At 37.6% G+C, this 20,340-nt stretch overlaps 1 protein-coding gene across 5 annotated transcripts in view; it reads left to right on the top strand.

The window, feature by feature from the left end:
* Positions 1-18,926, top strand: part of LOC140202214 (uncharacterized) — a 245,481-nt gene extending 226,555 nt beyond the window's left edge. For all 5 annotated transcript variants that reach the window (XM_072267081.1, XM_072267080.1, XM_072267082.1 and 2 more), the window contains 2 exons: positions 12,671-12,748; positions 15,488-18,926. In XM_072267081.1, the coding sequence (XP_072123182.1) occupies positions 12,671-12,748; positions 15,488-15,873 (464 nt within the window). In that variant the 3' untranslated portion in view covers positions 15,874-18,926. The remainder of the gene's footprint in view (positions 1-12,670; positions 12,749-15,487) is intronic.
* Positions 18,927-20,340: the final 1,414 nt, after the last annotated feature.

Raw genomic sequence — 20,340 nt, 5'->3', positions numbered from 1 at the left:
ACTAAATAGTATCATGCTAATTTCCTCTCTGCTCCATTACAATAGATGCTTGATTATACAAATGTAAGTTCTTACAGACCCAGTTAATACTATGGCTTATCATTGTCAGGAGCCACATTGCTTTTGTCTTACTGACTGTTAATTATTATTTCAGAAATACTTCAGTAGAAGCAGTGCAAAATAAGTAAACTATCTTACAGAGGCATTAGCAAAGAGAACATCTTCGGTTGGTAATTTGGCTGTAATGATACTTCTATATTATTTCCTGCATAGATCACACAAATAATTAAAGTCAATCAAAGATATTCAGGTGTTCGAATTGATAAAGGCACTTAATCAAACATAAGGGTGAGAGAAAAGGCATCTCTATCCAGGGGGGGGGGGGTGGAATTCACCAAACTGCACTTTGTCTAAATGTCCCGGCTCTTGGCTCCAGATGCCCAAGTTTGATCCAGAACTTGGATAGTGTCAATGCAGAGTTTGCACATTCTCCATGTGAATGCTTCAGTTTCCTGGATTTTCCAGTTTTAGACTAATATCCCAAAGATGTGCCTTAATTAGCCACTGTAAATTACCCATGTATGATAATACATAGAGGAAAGGGGAAATGGTCAGACCAGTGGGGAGAGAGTAATTTACAGGAATATAGGGAGTGAAAGGAGCAAGAGAATAGGACCAATGATTTTGCACCACTTGGAGTTGGCATGAACTCAGTGGACTGAATGGCCTCCTTTTGTGTTATTAGAAGTTTGTGTATTTAATATTTCAGTATTGTTTGAGTAATATTGAATATATATTGCTTGATTAAACATTCTTGTTCATTTAAATAATTCATTACAGATTATACGTAATAGTACGTGAATGCCATACATCACCATGTCACCACATCATATGTATGCAACTCGCTTAAAGTAAAAACAAAGTTAGACTCGCATTCCCTGCTCTTGTGTTTTTCTATCAATCTGTTCTTGTGTTTTGGAGTTACGCAATGAAACAGTGGCGACAAGGATGTTTTAAAGCCTGAAACAACTATCTACCTGTTGAAGGGCAGAGAGATGTTCAAATTTTTTAAAAGTGCAGCACGCTTTCTTCGCAAGAGAGAAATGGTCAATTTTTTTTAAAAAACAGAAAACAGAAGAGTTCATGGGTTCATAAACAGTGAATGCCAAGTGATAATAATCATAAAGAAATTTCAGCATACATAGCTGAATTGAAAAGATTGTCTGAGCATTGTCAGTTCAGTAATGGGCTTAATCATGCATTGAGAGATTGTTTAGTTTGTGGAATCTTACAAGAAAGCATTTGAAAATGGCTATTAGATGAAGCATAACACGGTTAAAAGAGCAGTTGAAGTTGCAGTATCAATGGAAACAGCATACAGAGACATAATTAAGTTGCAGTCAGGAATGAAATTGAGGGTGAACAAAATTACAATGTCTAAGCACAAACTGGTCTGGCCAAACAAATTGTGTTACTACTGTGACCGGGGCTCACATACACTAGGCCAATGCAGGATTAAAGGCAAAACTTGCAGAACATGCAACAAAGAACTTGTTAGGCAGACTAAAATAAATGGACTGCATAGGGAAGAGATAAACATAAAAAGTATAGTTGCAGTTTCAAAAAGAGCACTATTCTGCATGCTGCTGATGAAAAATCTGATTATGATGAGAGTGACACAGGACTGAGTAGCCTTGAGCTGTGAAAACGAACAAAAGACAGGCAATATGGATTGTACCAAAAGCAAATGGCAAATGAATGAAAATGGAATTGTATACTTGCTCTGCTGTTTCAGTCATTCCATGAAATGAGCTTAAACAGCTTTTTAAAGTAATTGAACTGAATCCTGCAGATATCCAACTAAGAACATATACTGGAGAAAAGATAACTCCTGTGGGAATGACACTCATAACATTGAAGTATTACAACCAGCAAGAAACATTGGGCTTGTATGTGATAAACAGGAGGGTCAGCACTGTGGGGCAGTGATTGGCTGGGGCATCTATAACTTGATAGGAAATCCATCCACCATTTGCATGTTGCATCCCCTGTAATATAGTCAACTGAAAGTGAATGGAAAAAGGTACTGGATGTTGCCGCAGCAGTGTTTAAGGATGGCATTGGAAAATTCAAACATATCAAGGGTAAAATAGTGTTAAATGAAAATGTCACACCCAAGTTTTATAAAGCCTGTTGGGTTTCTTATACCATACTTGATAAAGAAGCCACTGAGTTAGATCGCACAGAGGCTGAAGGAATTGTTTCCAAGGTTGAGTGTAGCCCATGGGCTACACCAGTGGTCCCAGAAGACAAAAAGAATGGGCTCGTTGTGATTTTAAGGTAACCATCAGCCTGTACCGAAAATAGATCGATACCCTCTGCCCAGCATAGAGGATATCTTTACAGATCTTTCTGGAGGAAAACACTTCAGCATAGTGGACAGCTGAGGCTTACCTACAGAAGGAGATGGAAGAAGAGATCAAAGTATTTCTTACCATAAACCCTCACAAAGGGCTTTATCACTCTAATAGGCTTATATTTTGGATATGCTCCTGCACTCTAGCAGAAATCTATGGACCAGGTGCTCCAAGGCTGTCCAGGTGAAGCTTGCCATGCACTGTTTGAGATGCCAACACCTCCAGAAGGAATATGTCCAGACCGTCAGAACTACTTCCTGCAGTCCCAGAGTCAACTCCTACAACCACCATGGAGGAGGCCCCAGAACCTGAGGTTGCTTCACAGCCACAAGTCTCACCTGCCAAGCAGTGATCCCCCTCCCGCTTGTCAGGAAAGACATAATCTCACAAGATAAGAAATCTTTCGTGAAGATTAAATCTTTAGGCCTGAATGGGAGAATGTGAAAATTTACTATGCTGTGGATGTCTATATGGTAGTTGTATTATATAGTGTACTGTATGTAAGTTGAGATGCATTCTATATTGATTTGGAGTTTCCAGCTACACAGGGAGTAGTGTTGTGTATTTAATATTTCAGTAGAATTTAAGTAATATTGTAAATATTAAATACACAACAGAATCCACTGCATCACTTTGAAGAAAAGCAGTAATGGCTTTGCAAGTCAGAGACACAAAGTTAAAGCCAACTAATCATCCAAATGGAACCAAACTATAAGCACCAAGAAAAGTGTTGGGCAAGCACTTTACTGCCAATGTCTGACCTGGGCCTTAACCTCACTATGTGAAAACAAGTTAGTTACAACTGAAATAAGAACTCTGGAAGAGCATTAGGAATTACAATAAAATGCCACGTAAAATATCATCATCAGACAAGTAACAGGGATTCAGACAAACTTCAATTCCTTCAAGAAACAACAAAGGAAGTCCATTAGTACCTGGTATGAATGGAGAAGATTTTCTACCAAACTGTGTGTACACTGAAGGAAATGAATAGAGAACAAAGGCAGTTCATGGATATGATGTGTGGAGGTGATGTCTAAGATTTTCCTGAGTGGGGCTTGTTGTCTGCAATTGTACCTGCATTTTCCATTCCCCAGAACTGATGTTTTCCAATTCTGCTGGGTCATTGCTGCTGGCCCAGATGGATGTGGAGCTGTGCAGCGAGTTGGTGAGTGGCAATGGGGTCTTAATCAATGGCATGAGTAGAGTAGAGGAAGTGCTGCTTATGAAACTCCATTAGATCTGTTTAACAGATGGCATAGCCCCACCCCCAGCCTTGTCATGCATCAAAGGTTTTTTCAATGCAAGTAATGAAAAAACCATTAAAAATGAAATGAACAATTATGATGCTTTCAAATAAAATATCAGCTAAGTACACTTCAATTAAGTTAAGTTAATTCAAGTCATTAAATTAAACCCACATAAACAAAAAAAAAATTCCCTTTCAAGTGAATGTGTCATACAGCCTGAACTAAGATCATGTGCCTCACATGCCTTTGCATGGCTGCTGACCTCCACTGCCAAATAGTCAAAGTTCAAAGTAAACTTATTATCTTCGAAATGTGGGAGGAAACACCCAATGTGTCAAAAAAGAATGAGTCACACAAACAATAAAAAAAGTAACCAGATATTACATCGGACATGAACCACAGAAATCCAAAAGTAAGAATGCAGAATGGGACCAACCAATCTTACCGTGTTGGTCTTATGCACAATTACTTTTCCAGTGGCTAACAATAGATATACTTAGGTTTGATTCAGCACTAACTTGGTCCAGTGTTGTTAAATTAAGATATAGATTAATGTCACTCAATCAAATCGGAATAACCTTTTGAGCACAATCACATAAATAAAGATGTAAATTAACCTATTAGTGGTGAGCAATGCCAGTGACCCAGGTTTAATTCCACCACTGTCTGTAAGGAGTTTATATGTTCTCTGCCTATGACTGTGTTGGTTTCCTCCTGGTGCTCTGGTTTCCTCACACATTTCAATGATGTGCGGGTTCATAAATTAATTGACCACATGGGTGTAATTGGGTAGTGTGTGCTTGCTGGGCCAGAATCTCTCCCTGATTTTGTCTGCTCTAAAAGTAGAGTGTAATTCTTGGTCAGCCAGCCTGACCAATCCTGTTGACGGAAACCAATGTTCAGTTTGAAATTTAGTCTTCACTGTAGTGCTGCCAGTGGTGAACAGGTGTCTGCTGTGTCTCCTATGTTGAGGCTGGCTCAGTATCAAGTGACCTAGAAAGCAATCAAGAACATGCATTTATGCACCCAAGGCAGTTGACTCAGATTTAAGAATAACAAAACAGCAACTTTTCCCATCAGGTCTTTTGAAGAGCCATCCAATTGATCCTGCTTTTGGTGAAGGGCAAATTCACACAGAATAGCATAATTTCAAAGAGCACAATATTATTTCAGCCTATTACTATTGAAGATGCAGTCATTCAAATAGGATGATAAACTGCCATCTTGTTCGTTTTCTCACACACATGCAAATGGTACCATGGCACTATTTTGCAAGAAAGTAGCATATTATCTGTGAAGTCTCACATATATCCTGAATAATGAATAATTGCTCATTGTGGGAGTTTGCTGTGTGCAAAATGGCTGATACACGTCCTACAGTACACCTGGTACCACAGGTCAGAAATAGTTCATTGGCAATTTGAAGTGTGAAGGATCCCACATAGATAAAACAAAAAAAAATTATTCATTATAGAATTAGGCAGTCTTGCTTTGAGATTTTACTAATTGAAAGGACATTGTTGTAGCATATCCAAAGAGCTTACTTTAAGGGATACAGGGAGTTGTACTCAGTGGTATGTATATTTTTCTAGTTTATTAGACACAGTAATATATGTTGCTGCATTTTTTGGAAGTAAGTCACTGCATTAATAACGTATTGGGGAGTTAAGTGATCATTGATAAATTTCAGGTATTCATTCTGTTGTTGCTTGGTTTTCACCAGTTTCCTAACAACTAAGTAAAGGTTACGTTTGTTTATTCTCATAGGATTCCACTGTCGTGTTAGTACTAGAATTGAATATATGTATAGATTCAATGTCAGAGCACTGAATTTAAAAAACAAAGCCAGGAACAATACTTTCAGCTAGAATTCTATGCAATTTGGTGTTCTGTAGGCGGAGGTAGTTCAGTAACTGGATTCTGTAGTTGTTCAGCTGAATCTGACTTTGTGCAATTGATTTGTTTGCAAATTGATTAATAATGCAGTACATCTTGCCTGTGCCTTACGGAATTCAACAAGTGAGTATCTGATTATTTGGGCATAAGATCAATGGCTATTTTACTGCTAGACTCTGGAACAGATAGAAGTGGGGATTCTGGGAGTAAAAATAGTCAGAGTCAATTGATCTCTCTCGCCTCTTACCTCTACCAATCTTATTTCCTTCTTGCCACTTCCCCATAATTATCTGCACCTCAATAGGTTTCAGGAGGTACATTTAATGTCAGAGGAATGTATACAATATACATCCTGAAATTCTTTTTCTTCACAAACATCCATAAAAACAGAGGAGTTCCCCAAAGAATGAATGACAGTTAATTTTTAGAACCCCGGAGCCCTCCAGCTCCCCCCTCCCATGCATAAGCAGCAGCAAGGCAATGACCCTCCTCTTCCCCCACCAGTAAAAAGTATTGGCACCCTCCAACAAACACTCAAGTGTGCAGTAAAGCATCAATAAAGACACAGACTTGCAGCACCCCAAAAACTACTCGTTCACCCGGTAATTCGACATACCACAGTCTCTCTCTCTTTCTCTCTCTCCCTAATAAGGGAAAAAGAGTTGTCCCAGTTTCCTTTGAGCAGATAAGCAGTATGTTCGGGGGATCCTACTTTAAATGAACATGTCTCTTCATGGTTAGAAGATGCCACAAATCTTTCATCATGGCCTCCTTTATACTGGGTTATGGCACAGTAGCAGCTGAATGGCCTAACCCTGTACCAATTGTATTAAGAGCATTCAAGTTTAGTGCAAAAGTTAATGTGTCACCAGATGGAAGGGAGAGAGGGAGGGTGATGAGAAAGGAAGGGGATGGGGGTGTATTAGAGGAGAAGGGAGTAAGAAAGAGTACCGTAGCAACAGCTTAGAATGCATTTTCGAAATACCAATCTCCATATCCAACTCCTGCAAGCACAGCCATAGAATGGCTACTCTTTCTGTCTCTACATAGCAAATTCCAGACAGGTACAGTCTTCTACTCTCTTCCTATTACTGATCTAGAAGCTGCCCTCCACACTGTGTGCAGATAGCCTTGCTTATTACTGGGATCTTTGCATGCATCTGCTGTAACATGTAATCCTTGGAACCAGCAATAGCGGAAGATTATTGATGGGGCTGTTTCTGGCTTCTGTCTTTTATCGGCCTGAAATTCTTTCTGCTTGGGTGAATTTTGAGGATAAACGAGAACATTTATTTGAGAAACTAAAGTGAAAATTTGTTAAACAGATGGAGTAATGTTAATTGGGAACATTGTGATAGTTAGAAATATTTATAAAGCTCCTTTTCAGTTGAACAGAGAGTATTGGCAGCTGCAATATTTCCTAGTTGTTTATCTGGCAATAGACTTCACACAGGTCTCAAATCATTCAATTTCTAATCATTCTTGAACACTCACCCTGAAATAAAGGGTAAGCACCTGTCTTATTAACATTTTAAGTGCACTTTCTGAGAGAAACAGCTGGAGACTATTGCCATTTAATTTACTGTGATATGTACTCAGATGAGTCACCACTGCAACAATAGTACCACCGGGAGTGCACCTGCAAGCCCAGGTTTCACCGACAGTGACTGGTTGAAGCCCAAACACAAAGAAAGGTCATTGTGAATTATACACAGATACTGTGTCATCTCTTGAATAGCTATAACATTGACTTGAAACACTAATCAGAAATGTGTACATTATTTAAAAGATGCAGCTGTCAACTAAATCCAGGGATTTTACAAGCTTCAATTATTAAAACTATGTACTATTTATGGATTGATCCACTTCCCACCATGGCTCACAGCTAGGAAGCAATCTGCAGGAATACAGGGGAGGTGGAGAGCCACGTACCTCTCCTTTATATTTCTATGCCTCATCATTTGTGCAGTTCAATTAAGATCAAAAAATATGAAGGCTACTAAATGGCTTAATTAATTATTTTTAATTTCCTTTATTGACAAGATTGTTTTTGTAGGCTTACCGATCTCTGCTGGTCCGTTTGCATCCCCAATGCCCTGGCTTTATTTCATATTTAATTGCAGTATCGCCAGTAGTCTTCACTTGGCTTATCGGAAACATCATTATTTAACATCGGGACTATTTCCTAAAGCATCAGTCTTAGAAGAATAAATCCCATATCTTGGAGATGACCTTGAAATTCATTTTGGGCTGTCAAAGGAGAACAATTTTAGCCAAAGAATTGAAAAATGATTGCAAAGTCTGATATCTCCCCAGGCATCTCCCCTGTGCTGACTAACTGGCTGGTGTATATCTTCAGCCTCTCGCTCCAGCAATGTGTGGTACCCACCTGCTTCAATCAGGCTTCAGTCATAACAGTGCCCAAGAGAAGTGTGGCATCTTGTCTCAATGACTATTGCTCAGTAGCATTCACATCCACAATGATGAAGTGATTTGAGAGGCTAGTGTTGAAGCATGTCAGCTCCTGTCTGTCAACTTGGATACCGAAGCAACAGGTTTACAGCAGATGCCATCTCATTAGCTCTTCACACAACCCTGGAACATCTGGACAGCAAAGATACATACATCAGGATACTCTTTATCAATTACAGCTCAGCATTTCATACCATCACCCCCTCAAAACTAATCAGTAAACTTCAAGGCCTGGGCCACAATACCCCTTGTGCAGTTGGATCCTGGATTTCTTCACTTGAAGATCCCAGTCAGTTTGGATTGGCAAAAACATCTCTTCCACAATCTCTGTCAGCACAGGAGCACACAGGGATGTGTGCTTAGACCCTGCTCTACTCGCTTTACACCCATGACTGTGGCTAAGTACAGCTCCAACATCATATACAAGTTTGCTGATGACACCACGGTTGTGGGCTGTATCAAAGGCAGTCTGAAAATTTGACTGAGTGGTGTAATAAGAACAACCTCTCAGTCAATAAGACCAAGGAACTGATTGTAGACTTCAGGAGAGGGAAACCAGAGGTCTATAAGCTAGTAATTATTGGAGGATCAGCGTTGGAGATCATCAATAACTTTAAAATCCTGGTGTTACTATCTCAGAAGACTTGTCCTGGACCCATCATTTAAATATAATTGCAAAGAAAGCACAACCGCACCTTTACTTCCTCAGGAGTCTGCAGGGATTAGGCATGACATCAAAAACATTAGAAATGGTGGAAAGTGTGCTGTTGGGCTGCACTATGGCCTGGTAGGGGACCACCAATGCCTTTGAGTTTGTTGTCCATTGATTCTGTTTACAATTACTGTTCTATAGATTTGCGAAATATGCCCAAAGAAAAAGAATCTCAGGGTTGTATGTGGTGACATGTATGTACTCTAATCATAAATTTTACTTTGAACTTCAAAGTTTGCTTGAAGGACTTCCCTACAGCATCCATAGAGAAATGAGAAGCAAAATAGCACAGTCATAGAGACTGTTAGCTAGGGGAAAGTGAAGAGTTTTGTCTGTGTGGAGGTTCTAGAGTACAAAGTTGAAGGAGGCAACATTGAAGGAGCAATTCAGTGTGCATGAAACTTTTTCCTGCTCATTAATTAGAATTACTTTCATACTATGCCTGCAATACACACATAGACCCACCTGTTGTGTAGAATGTTTTATATGTATGTACTCTTTTTAATGTGAATCCTTTCACTGACAGTACTAAGTCCATCAATAAGGCTCATCTAGGAGTTCTGTCTGTTACCCATTTCAAACTTTCTATTTATGTTCAATGTTCAATTTCCTAGACCGGATTGGTTTCAGGAGAAAGATTTTTTTTGTTACATGTATTTTCTTATTGCAGGCCACCAAGTTAAATAGTGACTTATGGCTTAAAAAAACATTTTTTTTCAGGTCCATCAAGACCTGCAGACATTAACATGTCCTAAGGATCTAACTGTGGACATTTGTTCTGACCCTATATTATTAGCCATGCAGTTACATTCATCTAAGGAGATATTTTCTTGGATCACGCATAGACCCATCAACATGGGAGATGACCAGAATACTTTGCAGCCTCCAACAGAAATCCCCTCCCTACAGTATTCCTTGCAGGAAGGCTTTCCTTTCACTGAAATACAGATTATAACAATATGTGAAAATTCATACACATCAGCATAAAGGTTATTAAACCTGTGGAGTTGTGGGAAGGTAGTATTAAGGAAAATGGAGTTCCATGGCATGGTTTTGATATCTTCTATAAGACTCTAAATGTTAAATATTTGTTCAAAGTCTCTGCAATTTTTTTTCTTTTTCTTTATTAAATCTTAGTATCATTCTCTGCAGGGAAGTGAATGATCTTGCATTTTGGTAGAAGCTGTAGATTATTTTGAAAACGTTGAGCAAATTCAGAAATCAGAGGTGCAAAGGGACGTGGGAATCTTAATGCTGTATTCCATAAAGGTTAACTTGCATGTCAGAATCAGAATCAGAATCAGGTTTATTATCACTGGCATGTGTTGTGAAATTTTTTAATTTAGCAACAGCAGTTCAATGCAATACATAATATACAAGAAGAAAAAACTAATAATAAATAAATAAATCAATTACAGTATATGTATTTTGAATGGATTAAAAATCATGCAAAAACAGAAATAGTATATATTAAGAAAGTGCGGTAGTGTTCATGGGTTCAAAGTCCATTTGGGAATCGGATGGCAGAGGGGAATTCGCTGTTCCTGAATTGCTGAGTGTGTGCCTTCAGGCCTTTGTACCTCCTACCTGATGGTAACAGTGAGAAAAGGGGTACTTGTCAACTTTTGGTTCCTTCAGCTTACCTAGAACTTCACTAGTAGTGATATTACCTGTATTAAGTTTCTTCCATTTGTTGGCCCTCTTAATTTCTACTCTTATGGCATGGTTTTGATATCTTCTATAAGACTCTAAATGTTAAATATTTGTTCAAAGTCTCTGCAATTTTTTTTCTTTTTCTTTATTAAATCTTAGTATCATTCTCTGGTGGGGACCAATAGTCACTATATCTACTTTCTTCCTTCTCAAATAATTATAGGAAGATTTAATATTTATTTTTTTATAGATTTTGTCTATTTACTTTAGATTTTTTCCATTTTTATTTGTTTCACCTTTGCTATTTTCTAGTCTTCTTGTCTACCATCGATGTTTAAATGAAATCGACTAGAGAAAGGAGCAAAGGCAATATGAAGTTCATCCATGAATTCAGTGTGCTGAAAGATCGGTCATGATCTAAATTAATGAAGAGCAGTTATAAGATGCAAAAAGCCAAGTCCTGCTTTTGCTTATATTCTGTAGCATTCACATTGCATCTCTTCTCTTTCCATTTAGTACAACTCTTGACTGCTTTAATTAGCCATGAATTGATTATCTTTACCAGAATATTTATTCTCAATCAAAAATAAATTTGTTAAGAATTATAATCCACTGCATTTCCTTATATGTTCAGCTCTGCTTATCTGTTGTTTTACCTTTCAGCCAGCACTGCCTTGTTATCTTTTATAATGTTATTACATCAGCTTAAAATTTTAGTTTCAAACAAAAATTTGTCCCTCTCATATGGAAGGTGAAATTTTGTTATGTTATGATCACTGTTCACCATAAGATCCTTCACTAAAGCATCATTTTTTTAAAATCCATTTTATTCCACAAAACCTGATGTAACATAATTTCCTGGCTGGTTACTAAATATATTCTTTTAAGAAAGTGTCCCAAATACTGTAAACTCGAGATTACTATTACCAGATTTGAATTTTTAATCTATATTTTGGTTGAAACTGCCTGTGATTACTGTGGTACAAAATGTTTTGGAATTATAATTTTTTTCCTGTGGATATTGTAGTATTTTTTGTCTCTGTAACCTTGAAATAGTTGCTAACATTAAAACAATAAATCCACCTGAAGGTTATTGACTGTTTCATTAATGTAGTTATACAGACAATTTTTCAAGTTATTCACCTTGACAGATAATAGTGTTGAAATTAGAATGTGGGTTTCCACAGTCAGTCAGTCAGAGTCGTTCATTTCACTAGGACTCAGACAGACTTGCACCCTCCTCCTCTCCCTACCACCACAACCCCCTTTCTTTCCACACTGACTCCTGAGTGTGCCCCACCTCAGAGTTCACATAACTAGTGGAACTAGTTTGATGCTGAAAGTTCAGGTCAAGATTACGGTGATCACTTTGCACAAAGTCAATAAAGGGAAAGGCACAACAACTAAATATTAAAATGCAAGCTCAAGATCTAGCTCAGTTGTTTATGGGAGGTCAAACCATCTTGGATTGGAGCAGGTGGTCAAGTTAGATTTCCATGGGCAGCTATGCTCCAACAGGGTTAGTAATGAACTCCAAATTCCAAAGTGGAGTAATTACGAACCTTCATAAGGCTTGATAATAAATATAAACAGTTCTCATTACTACTACAAAGTAACCTAATTTATCAAAAAATGTTTCCTCAATGGACTTTGCGGGTCCTTTATTCATTCATTGAACAGCCCTATTAAATATTCTTAAGTTAAGGTGTTGGTTTTGGTGAAATATCATTTTCCAAGGCCAGTATTATAGTTTACTTGAGGTATGGTACTCAGAATTGCCTGCAGTACCCTTCAGATTTAAACTAGTTGTGTTGCAATTCTAACCTCATTATAGATAACCCTGAGATTTTCCACATCCTCGTTGTATACTTTTGAGTGAGAAAATGCCAATTTATTCCACATTATCAATTCTCTGGTATGTAGTTATGTCTGCAACAGAATCTGCTGAGGCCACTCATTTGATGGAGGAACTTAGTACCCATTTGAATTTCAAACAACTCAGAAGCTCACAGACATTAATGCACTCGAATATGAATGTCAGTGGAGCCCCTCGAGGAATGATTAGAAAATTACATCATTAAGAAGTAGAAATTTAAACTAAGTAATGAGTAAGTCCATTTAAAACATAGAGCATAATTGTTATTGTTCATTTTTCATTGTTTCCACAATCTTTTATTGAGTAAAAACTAAGTGTGCCATCATACAGGGTATTCCTGTGATGGAATATAATTGCTTACCTCTTTTCATTATACTACCTTAATATCCCTTAGGACGCAACAAAGTGAACAGCTTTACTTCGGTGAAACACAATCAATCAAATCTTCAGAAGATTAGGAGTCAAAGGGAAGGTAAGTTACATTTTTCATAATTATCTCACTCAAGTTTCTAATTATTTATGTGTTTACAAAATAATGCTTGTAATATTACCTTCAATATTAACAGTTTTTAAATGTCTTTGGAAGTCAGAGATACTTAAAATATGCTTTAAAAAGTCCACAGTTGTCAAAGCTTTCAGGACAATTTTGGGGCAGGACTTCCTCTCTATGCCACTAGAGGGCCTGCTGCCACCCAGACCACTGGTTTTAACTCACTCAATTTGCATTCCCTGTAATTAGCATTCCAATAATATTTTAAAATCCGGTATTCAAAAATAAATGTATTTTTCAATTGTTTCTGTCTCATCAGTTTGAACTGCAAATTAAATTTCATGCCAGCTGTACATTAAAGAGGGCAAAGTAAATGAACACTAAGTTAATAACCGTATAGTTCCCTTACCTCACACTGCTTGTTTCAACCTCCAACCCAAGATCCACAAACCTGACTGTCTGGGTAGGCCCATTGTTGCTGCCTTACTGAACTTGTGTCTGCATACCTCAACACCATTTTATCCCCTTTGTTTCAATCCCTCCCGACCTACATCCGCCATACTTTGCATGCTCTCACTCTCCTGAACAATTTTCAATTCCCTGGCCCTCATTTTCACCATGGATGTTTAATCCCTATACATTTCTATTCTCCATCAAGAAGGCTTTAAAGCTCTCTGCTTCTTTCTTGATAACAGACCCAACCAGTTCCCCTCCAACACCACCCTTCTCCATCAAGCGGAACTGGTTGTCAACTTCATCACTTTCTCCAAGCCTGAGGTTTAGCATAGATCCCAACTATGCCCGCCTTTTCACTGGCTACATGGAACAGTCCATGTTCCAAGCCTTCCCTGGTAATGCTCCCCAACTCTTTCTGTGTTGCATTGATGACTGCATTGGTGCTGCTTCATGCACCCATGCTGAGGTTGTCAATTTCATCAACTTTGCCTCCAACTTCCACCCTGCCCTAAAATTCACTTGGTCCATTTCTGACACCTCTCTCCCCTTTCTCAATCTGTCTCCATTTCTGGAGACAAACTGTCCTCTGTTATTTTTTTGTAAACCTACTGATTCCCACAGCTTTCTTTACTATACTTCTTCCCACCCTGTCTCCTGTAAAAATGCCATTCCCTTTTCTCGGTTCCTTGGCCTCTATTCCCAGGCTGAAGCTTTCCTTTCTGGGACATCAGAGAAGTCCTACTTCTTCAAAGAACAAATTTCCCTTCGTCCACCATTGATGCTGCCCTCTCCTGTATCTTCTCCATTTCCTGGACATCCGTGCTTACCTCATCTTCCCACCATGTTAACAGTGGTAAGAGTTTCTTGTCCTCATCTGCCAGCGATGAGCTTCCACATCCAACACATCATTCTCCGCAAATTCTGTCACCTTCAATCACCATTATCACCAAGCACATCTTAACCTCCCCGCCCATCACTCCCTGCTTTCTGCAGGAAATGCTCCCTCCATGACTGTCTTGTCCATTCATCCCTCCCCACTAAACTCCATCCCGGCACTTACGCCTGCAAGCAGCAGATGTCCTGACGAAGAGTCTCGGCCCAAAATGTCGACTGTACCTCTTCCAATAGATGCTGCCTGGCCTGCTGCGTTCCACCAGCATTTTGTGTGATGTGCAACACCTGCCCATTCACCTCCTCCAAACAGTCCTTCCAGGTGAGACAACACTTCTCTTGTGAATTTTCTGAGATCCTCTATCCAGTGCCCTGATGCAGCCTCCTGTGCATTGGTGAGATCTATTGTAGACTGGAGGATTGCTTTGTCAAGCACCTCCTCTCCATCTGCAAAAAGCAGGATTTCCTGGTAGCCAACCATTTTGTTTCCTATCCCCATTCCTGTTCAGTCCACCGTCTCTTCTTCTGTCACACTGAGGCTGCTCTCAGGTTGAAGGATCAACATCTCATATTCCGTCTAATTAGCCCCAAAATTATGGCATGAACATCAACTTCTCTCATCCGCTAATAATTCATCTATCAACTTCTAGCTTGTCCTTCTCCTTTCCCATCTTCTTATTCTGGCATCTTCCCTGTTTCTTTCCAGTCCTGATGAAGGGTTTCAGCCTGAAATGTTGACTGTTTATTCATTTCCATAGAGGCTGATCTGATGAGTTCCTCAATCTCTTGTGTTTACAATAAGTTAATTGTCATGCAAAGTGAAATTTAATGGACTGACTGACCTTATTAATCTCAATAAATATTTGGAACTTGTGAACAGAACATAGTAATAAATCTTATATTTTGTCTTACCCTTGCAACTGACTAAAGATCCATATAGAGGAAATGCCTGCCTCTGGACCCTGAAAATCACAAAAGCCTTAGACAATTTATTGTCTCATTGTCTGCTTTACCATGTTGGACCCAAAATGAAAATGATGCTATCTTCCCAGCTGTACTTTTTGAGAATGCATGGCAAAGACAGGACAATATGCAACATAAGACATAGGAGCAGAATTAGCCATTTGGCCTAACGAGTTTGCTCTGCCTTTCAATCATGGCTGATCCTTTATTCCCCACCTCCTTAGCCCTACTTCCTGACCTTCTCTCCGTAACCTTTGATGCCATGTCCAATCATCAAACACATTGACATTTTCCTCCTGTTTCTGAGTCCAGTTATCCACAAGGTATCATAGAATTAACACTGAAATCTATTCAAAACTTCTGCTGTATTAACTGTAAGACAATTAATGCAACATTTATGTGTCCTATCAGGCCAATCTTCGCATTCATTAAGTGTATGTTCTATCTTCAACTCTGGGACAAGGACTTTACCCCATTCAGAGAGAAATGGACTATTTACAGACAGGATGAAAGGTGAACAGCCTGATTCGTATGAAAGCAACATTCCAGGAAGTTTTAAAGTAGACAACTCAGAACCCTTGGAAGTAGAAGTGCATGACCTGACAAAGTTGGAGGCTTCAGAAATACCCAATACTGATGATGAAAAAGATGATGAAGAATCAGTAGCAACAGACAGCACTGTACAACTCACAAAGCAAATTGAGGTGATCATTAACTTGAAACCAAAGGCGGAGGAGAATATTGAGTGCAGCGTTGAGAAAGACCAGCAAATAAATTCAGATGAAACACTTGAGTGAGCACGTGAAATTTATAGATTTTTTTGTTATAAATGTTGAACTATGATTTACTAACTCAGAATCAGAATCATGTTTATTATCATCAGCATGTGTCGTGAACTTTGCTAAACTTATTTCCTGCTTGGTATTCTCATCAAGAAATGTAAAACCATTTTGATCAATATTTGACATATAAGTATGTTTTTAGTTCAAGGTATGAATACACATCATGGTGATACCAAAGTAAATAACTTTTGGCCAAAATGTAGATCTCGGTGCCAACTGCTGAAAACTAATGACTAATAACGTCTGTTTGATTATGTTATTGTGCCGATGCAGGGAAGAAACCAATGATAACAAGTAATTGATCATTGGTAATGAATATGTTATTGTCATATATACCAAGATACAATGTAAAACTTCGCTTTGCATGTCACCCACACAAATCATTCCAAAACGTAAATACATTGAAGTTGTACAAAAGGATTAGCAATAACAGAATGCAATTAGAGCAACATTGTGGTGCAGGTAGGAAAATAAGATGTATGGCCCATGATATGGTCAATTGAGGAATCAAGAGTTCATCTTTATCATACTTGAGGTCAGATCAAAGGTCTTATAACAGCAGATTAGATAGAAGCTGTCCTCAATCCATGTTGTGTGTGATTTCATTCTTCTGCCTGGTGGAAGAGGGGAGAATAACCAGGATGTGAGGGGTCATTGATTTTACTTGTGTTCCTGAGGCAGCAGGAAATGCAGACAGAGTCAATGGAGGGGAGGTTGGTTTTCATGATGTACTGAGCTGTGTCCACAGCTCTCCACAATTCCTTGCTATGTTAGACAAAGCAGTTGTCGTGCATAACTTTATCTGGTTAGGATACATTCTATCATATATTGATAAAAATTGGGGACATGCTGAACTTCTGAGGAAGTAGGGGTAGTCTGTGCTTTCTGGCCATAGATTCTATGTTGGTAAGTCTTTGATTTTTCTCCTAATACACACTAAATAATTATAATTCTGAACAGAATAACTTTTTGTCTAATGAAAAGCACCAATTTTCATTTACGTAACATTCTTGACATAGTAAATTGTCCCTTAGTGCTTCATAGATTATCAGATAGAATTTGATACCAAATCATATAATATATTTCAATACTTAACCAAAGAGTTGTCAAAAAGATTAAGCAGAATCCCAGAGTAGTTGGAGAAGTTTAGAATATAAATTCCATAATTTAGTTAATTCAAAATGCACTATTAATGAAATGTGCACGAGAGGTCAGAAACAGAACAACAAAGATTGCTGGTAGGAACATAAATATGGAGGACATTACAGTGACAGACCTGGAGAGGGATATGGATGAATTTGAAAGCATATATGGGAGTTCTAAAACTGAGCATCCGTCAGGTCAAGTACTGGTATAGACATGACCACAGAGATAACAGGAGCCTTTGTACTTGTTTGGATGGGAGCAACAGGGTTAGTTTTGTGCTTATGTTTATGGAGATCAAGGAATGGTTAGAGGGGCAACTGCAAACTCTATATTTAATAAGATTGCATGTCAATTGATAAAACTGTTTATTCAAGAATTCTTTTTTAGTTTTTTTCAAAGTATTTCATATATTTTTACACTATTGTCTTAAAGAATTTGTATCAGGCAAGTTATTATGAATGTTAGTAGGTGTATTTTTAATCATCTTTCTTCTGTATCTGTTACACTTGGTTGCCAAACCCACACTTAGAGGCGTACACTAAGTTTAAAGGTGTCCTATTTTTGGAAAAAACAGATTGTTTGGTAAATGGTTCATGTTAAGTCAACTCCAGTCTTTTTATTAAGATGACTGTGACCATTTAATCTCTGAGAATATAAACATATGTTTTGTAATTTTGTAACAGTATAATTACTATTTTATCATTTCAGTTTTTCACCTTTCTCCATAGCAGGTGAGGTAATTTTCTGTGGACCAGTTGTTTATGGTCTTTAATCTGATTTGATGTTTTGCCAAGGTCTCAATTAGTTATAAAAGCTTTTTTTTTAAATTCAATTTTTATCAGAAATCCATTTTCATGGTCGGATTATCAATAGAAAACCAATATTTTTTTTCTAATGTACATATCAGTTTGAATTAATTATGTTCTCTTTTTAGCATTATCTCCCTGCTCTGTTCATTAAAAAAACATTACTCAGTGCAGAGGGACAGGAGTAATAACCGGTAGTGTCTCATGTTGGTCCTTGTTCTACAAGCATATTGCAAGGAGGAAAAAACATGTTCTCGAGAAACTATCAGAAACATGAAAGGCAAAGTGTTGTTGTTTCTTTATTATTTATTGTAGATCAGTTAAAAATGAACACTTGTCAAAACTAATTACACCAACTGAATATGATAAATTTTGAGGCAAATAACTTGGATTTTGGGAAGGCTTTGTCAAAAATATGTTACTTACTTTATTAAAGTAAAACTAATTTCACATTTTGCAAATATATTTATACACTGAGGGCCACTGTCTTAATAATGAATGTTGCAATAATGATGTAAATAGCTCAGATTATTTCCCAGGTTAACACTAAGGCAACAATCTGAACAGAGATGTGGGCTGTATAATTAGGGAAGGAATTAGCGAGTTAGAAAATAGCCCTTAGTGTATATAAGTTGTTGGCAGAGTAAGGCTGAATGGACTGTGGTCAACTGTTCTGTGCATTTATGACTTTAAATGCAAACCTAAGAAGGCAAGACTCAAATCTGGAAGTTGATTATATGACTTCTCTGCAACATCACTGACTCTGAATCTGGATCTCAGGAACTAACTCATTGTGACAAGTAGTTAAATTACGAGATTTGAAAATGTCACTGAATCCAGTCATGCAATCATTGGTAGCATTTCTTTGATGAAGGTAAAATTTAAGATTAATAAAGATTTTTAAAGGTTTATTCTAACACTTGAATTGCTATAATGAAACTGCAGAAAAATAAAGTTGATGAAGATGCATTTTAAATACCATGTCATCAAAAAGAGTTAAAACAATCTCTTTAAAAAGTGAGATAGTTAATGTCATATAAATTTTTATGCACATGTGCTGCACTATAAATTATTTACATCACAAATGTGACAATTCAAATTTCTCTCAAAAAGATCAAATTTCAATTGCCTATTTTCAGTCGATTATCACTTCTTTTGCTTTACAAAACATTACCTTTTAAGTACAGTTCATCCAAAATTAGTGCTAACAATAAATAAATGCAAAATTCTTTGTCACTTAATTCTGGGATTTATTTTCAAACTGCATAACAACTGTGATTGCAGCTAAATTATGGATGCCAAATTATAATTTATATTTATTAAAATGCTCCATTCTAGAACAAATTCACCTAAATTTCCATAAAGAATAGTAATAATACTTGCTGCTTGTAATGGAAAAGTAACTAATAAATTTAGTGAATCAGACAATTTTTTTGAGGACTTTGAACTACTGGTTTAACTGAAGCTTTCTGTTAGTTGCTTTCATAACACATAACATGAAGACCCGAAAAAAAACAGATGTTACATTCCCCTTGAATTTGGTGCTGAATTCTGTTTTGAAAATGAGCAATTGTACTGAAATCAAATTCTATATGTTTAAACATTGATTAGTTTTCTCTTTATTAATTTAACAGTAAATTTGCTATATGTTTACCATGCTTGTGACACTAGCTCAGTGTAACACATTTAGAATTATTAACAAATGGGTGCCATTGTAGCATAGCGGTTAGGGCAACGCTATTACTGTAGTGTATTCAATATTTCAGTAATATTGTAAATATATTGTTTGATTAAGCATTCTTTGTTTATATCATGCCTTGTGGGTCTTATGCACATGTCATTATGCCACCTCATCATATCTGTGCACCTTGCTAAAGAAAAGGAACTAAGTAATCTACCATTCGCAGTTCCGGTCTTTCTGACAGATAGTTTCTGGAGATACAAAACTTAACACTGGAATGAAAATCCTTTCACCATTTGCATGCCACATTCCCTGCAATGGAGACAACTGAAAGTGAAATAAGAAGTGATGCCATAGTACTGAAAGATCAATACTCTCCTACCAGGATAGAGGATATCTTTTCAAATGTTTCTGGAGGGAAACAATTTAGCAAAGTGGATTTAGCAGAGGCCTACCTAGAGATGGAGATGGAAGAAGACTCCATTCTGTTTCTCATCATAAACACTCACAAAAAGCTTTATCACTGTAATAGGCTTACGTATGGAGGATTTTCTGCACCTGCACTGTAGCAGAAAATTATGGACCGGGTGGTGTAAGGCTGCCCAGGCACTCAGTGTTACCTGGATGACATCATTGTTATCGGTAAGGATGACAAAATCTCAAGACAGTGTTAAGAATAGAAGATTATGGGCTCAGAGCATGACACAACAAGTGTGAATTCTTTAAACCAAGCATCAATAACTGTGGTCACGTCATTGATTCACAAGTATTACACAAGTGTCCTGAGAA

Source organism: Mobula birostris, chromosome 8 (genome assembly GCF_030028105.1).
Source record: "Mobula birostris isolate sMobBir1 chromosome 8, sMobBir1.hap1, whole genome shotgun sequence".
Taxonomy (NCBI): Eukaryota; Metazoa; Chordata; class Chondrichthyes; order Myliobatiformes; family Myliobatidae; genus Mobula; species Mobula birostris.
The sequence above is the reverse complement of the archived record's forward strand: the minus strand, read 5'-3'. Positions and strand labels throughout refer to the sequence as shown.